Here is a 4431-nt window from a genome sequence, read left to right as displayed (position 1 = left end):
ACTTACAGGGTTAATACTCAGCAAGCTAACGACCTACTGATAAACTCCCTGTGCTGAATAAAGAACTTTCCTTCCCTGCTGTTGGATACAAACATGGGGGTCTGCGGATATGAGAGGAACTAAGGCACAAAGCTGATCACTACAGCCAGGTTACGTTACAGGGTTAATACGCAGCAAGCTAAACGACCTACTGGTAAACTCCCTGTGCTGAAATAAAAGAACTTTCACTTCCTGCTGTTGGATACAAACATGGGGTCCAGCGGATATGATGAGGAACTAAGGCACAAAGCTGAATCACCTACAGCCTGGTACTTACAGGGTTAATACTCAGCAAGCTAACGACCTACTGATAAACTCCCAGTGCGAATAAAGAGACTTTCCTTCCCTGCTGTTGGATACAAACATGGGGTCTGCGGATATGAGAGGAACTAAGGCACAAAGATGATCACTAAAGCCTGGTACTTACAGGGTTAATCGCAGCAAGAGCCATAACGACCTACTGGTAAACCTCCCTGTGCTGAATAAAGAACTTTCACTTCCTGCTGTTTGGATACAAACATGGGGTCTGCTGCTGTTGGATACATACATTGGCTTCTGCTGATTATGAGAGGAAACTAAGGCACAAAACTGATTCACTACAGCCTGGTACTTACAGGGTTAATACTCAGCAAGCTAACAACCTACTGATAAACTCCCTGTGCTGTGCTGAAGAACTTTCATTTCCTGCTGTTGGACACAAACATGAGGTCTGCTGATATGAGAGGAACTAAGGCACAAAGCTGATTACTACAGCTTGGAACCGACAGGGTTAATACTCAGCAAGCTAATGACCTACTGGTAAACTCCCTGTGCTGAATAAAGAACTTTCACTTCCTGCTGTTGGACACAAGCATGGGGTCTGCTGATATGAGAGGAACTAAGGCACAAAGCTGATTACTACAGCTTGGAACCGACAGGGTTAATACTCAGCAAGCTAACGACCTACTGGTAAACTCCCTGTGCTGAATAAAGAACTTTTCACTTCCTGCTGTTGGATACAAACATGGGGTCTGCTGCTGTTGGATACAAACATGGGGTCTGCTGCTGTTGGATACAAACATGGCTTCTGCTGATATGAGAGGAACTAAGGCACAAAACTGATCACTACAGTCTGGTACTTACAGGGTTAATACTCAGCAAGCTAAGGTACCTACTGATGAACTAAGGCTACAAAGCTGATCACTATTAGCATGGTACTTCAGGGTTAATACTCAGCAGCTAACGTCCTACTGATAAATCTCCCTGTGCTCAGTGCTGTAGAACTTTCCTTCCCTGCTGTTGGATACAAACATGGCTTCTGCTGATCTGAGAGAGGAGTTAAATTGCTTCCATCTGTTTTGAGCATTTATACAAATCCAGTCATTCTGAGCTGCGGTCCTGACAACTTCTGCCTGGGCTGTATTAACAGTGTGCTGGATAGCCAGAAGGGGTCGGGTCTTTATTCTTGTCCTGCGTGCAGAAATTCCTGTTTTGCAAGACCTGAACTAAACAGGAACCTGAAACTATTTAATGTAATACAGATTCTTCTTGCTTCTCAGGTGGGGCAGGAGGAGACTGGATCAGCTGCTCTTACTGTATTCACTTACCTGTCTCTGCTGCTAATCCTGTCTGCATTTGTGAGGCCTTCTCTAGTGTGATGACCACCTGGAGGGTACACAGTAAGTCTGAGGAACACGTCTTAAACTGAGGCCCACCACCATCTTGGGGTCACAGAAAATGCTCCATACACAAGGAGCTGCTGAAATATTACTGGCACTGAGGGAGTGCTGCCTGTATCTGTGCATCCTGCTCCCTGGTCGGGAGAGCACAGGGACACAGGTGGAGCTGCTGAATGAGGCTTCTGAGAAGAAGAAAAATAAACGAGAGAGATGTCTGCAGAAACTGACCACAAATAGAGAGGAGACTGAGAAAAGAGTCCAGAGTCTTGCAGAAAGCACAGGAGAGGGGTGCAAGAGAAAGCAGCTGGTGTAACAGAGAGACTGACTGCCCTGATTAGGGACATCAGGAAACAGCTGAAAGACCTAGAGAAGCGAGTCCTGAGTGAGATCACCCGGCAGCAGGAGCAGGTTTTACTCACAATCTCTGATCTGATCCAGCAGCTGGACAAAGAGAAGGACGAACTGACCAGGAAGATTTGTCACATTGAGAGCTGCGCAGCCAGACTGACCCATTAACTGTCCTACAGGAATCACACAGAGAGGACTTTTGTGGTGCTGAGAAGGGAGATAATGAGGTCACACAGAGAGGTGATAAACAGGTCCCTGCTGGAGGGGATTTGGATGAGAGTCTGATCTCACTAACCTTTTGACAGAGGTTTTAGCTGATATTGTGACTGATGTAAAGAGAAAGCTATATGTGCAGAAGGTGTCAGATATGTTTACTAAATGTAAACGCAGCTGCTAATTTTATAACTGTATCACATGACTTAAAAACTGTATCTTATTCAAGAAATAACCTGCAGATGAAGAAAAAACAGAAAAGTGTAAGGATTCTCAGGTTTTAAGCACAGGAGCTTTCCTCGGGATGTCATTACTGGAAGTGCAGACCAGTGAGTCAGGTGTCTGGGAAGGTAGGCATTTGCTATTCAAGTACAAAAAGGCACGGCAGCCTGTCATGGCTCCAGAGATAACCGCAAGTACTGGACTCTGTATGGATTTAATAATGACCTTTCAGTGCTCCATGATTCCAGCAAATCCCATTACCTCTCACTGTATCCTGCCAGAGATTCTGCATACTGCTGGACTATGAGGCCGGGCCGTCTGTCCTTTTATGAGATGTGTGACCCAATCAGACACTTACACACCTTCACTGCCACCTTCACTGAGCCCCTCTGGGCTGTATTCTGTGTAGAGTGGGGAGCCTGGGTCCGAATCAGAACATAAATCACACAGGGAAATGAAATGCAGATAAATAATGTGATTATGAGACATATTTCTCTTGGTATCTTTTGTTGAAAAGCAGGGACGTATGCTTAGGAGCCGGCCCATTTCTGGAGAACTAAATGGCAGCAGTTTTGCAAGAATGTCATTCATTAGTAAGAGCACTAGAGGGCAGCAGTTTTGCAAGAATGTTATTCATTAGTAAGAGCACTAGAGGGCAAGCAGTTTTGCAAGAATGTCATCATTAGTAAGAGCACTAGAGGGCAGCAGTTTTGCAAGAATGTTATTCATTAGTAAGAGCACTAGAGGGCAGCAGTTTTGCAAGGATGTTATTCATTATTAAGAGCACTAGAGGGCAGCACTATTTCCTACCATATAGTGCTCCAGATGCTTCCCACTCTTTCTTGGGGCCCTGTTTCGGTACAAATTAGAACGGACTTTAGAGCTATCCCTAGTTTCAATGTAGTCTCTTTTATCTCGCATTAAATAATAGACTATAGACAAATGATGTCATTGCATATAATCTCTATGGTCAAGGTCTGCTGACTCTGCACATAGAGTACTTAAACCATTATTCTTCTTAAAGTACGAAATATAATGGCATTACTATCTGCTAGTTAGCAACTAATATGCTTACTAGATTTACTGGCATTACTATCTGCTAGTTAGCAACTAATATGCTTACTAGATTTACTGGCATTACTATCTGCTAGTTAGCAACTAATATGCTTACTAGATTTACTGGCATTACTATCTGCTAGTTAGCAACTAATATGCTTACTAGATTTACTGGCATTACTATCTGCTAGTTAGCAACTAATATGCTTACTAGATTTACTGGCATTACTATCTGCTAGTTAGCAACTAATATGCTTACTAGATTTACTGGCATTACTATCTGCTAGTTAGCAACTAATATGCGTACTAGATTTACTGGCATTACTATCTGCTAGTTAGCAACTAATATGCTTACTAGATTTACTGGCATTACTATCTGCTAGTTAGCAACTAATATGCTTACTAGATTTACTGGCATTACTATCTGCTAGTTAGCAACTAATATGCTTACTAGATTTACTGGCATTACTATCTGCTAGTTAGCAACTAATATGCTTACTAGATTTACTGGCATTACTATCTGCTAGTTAGCAACTAATATGCTTACTAGATTTACTGGCATTACTATCTGCTAGTTAGCAACTAATATGCTTACTAGATTTACTGGCATTACTATCTGCTAGTTAGCAACTAATATGCTTACTAGATTTACTGGCATTACTATCTGCTAGTTAGCAACTAATATGCTTACTAGATTTACTGGCATTACTATCTGCTAGTTAGCAACTAATATGCTTACTAGATTTACTGGCATTACTATCTGCTAGTTAGCAACTAATATGCTTACTAGATTTACTGGCATTACTATCTGCTAGTTAGCAACTAATATGCTTACTAGATTTACTGGCATTACTATCTGCTAGTTAGCAACTAATATGCTTACTAGATTTACTAT

At 42.2% G+C, this 4431-nt stretch overlaps 1 protein-coding gene across 1 annotated transcript in view; it reads left to right on the top strand.

The window, feature by feature from the left end:
* Positions 1-249: 249 nt before the first annotated feature.
* Positions 250-4431, top strand: part of LOC128652757 (olfactory receptor 56A4-like) — a 159433-nt gene continuing 155251 nt past the window's right edge. The window contains exons 1-3 of the mRNA XM_053705688.1: positions 250-319; positions 1578-1697; positions 2501-2608. Of these exons, the coding sequence (XP_053561663.1) occupies positions 250-319; positions 1578-1697; positions 2501-2608 (298 nt within the window). The remainder of the gene's footprint in view (positions 320-1577; positions 1698-2500; positions 2609-4431) is intronic.

This window comes from Bombina bombina, chromosome 3, assembly GCF_027579735.1.
Source record: "Bombina bombina isolate aBomBom1 chromosome 3, aBomBom1.pri, whole genome shotgun sequence".
Taxonomy (NCBI): domain Eukaryota; kingdom Metazoa; phylum Chordata; class Amphibia; order Anura; family Bombinatoridae; genus Bombina; species Bombina bombina.
The sequence above is the reverse complement of the archived record's forward strand: the minus strand, read 5'-3'. Positions and strand labels throughout refer to the sequence as shown.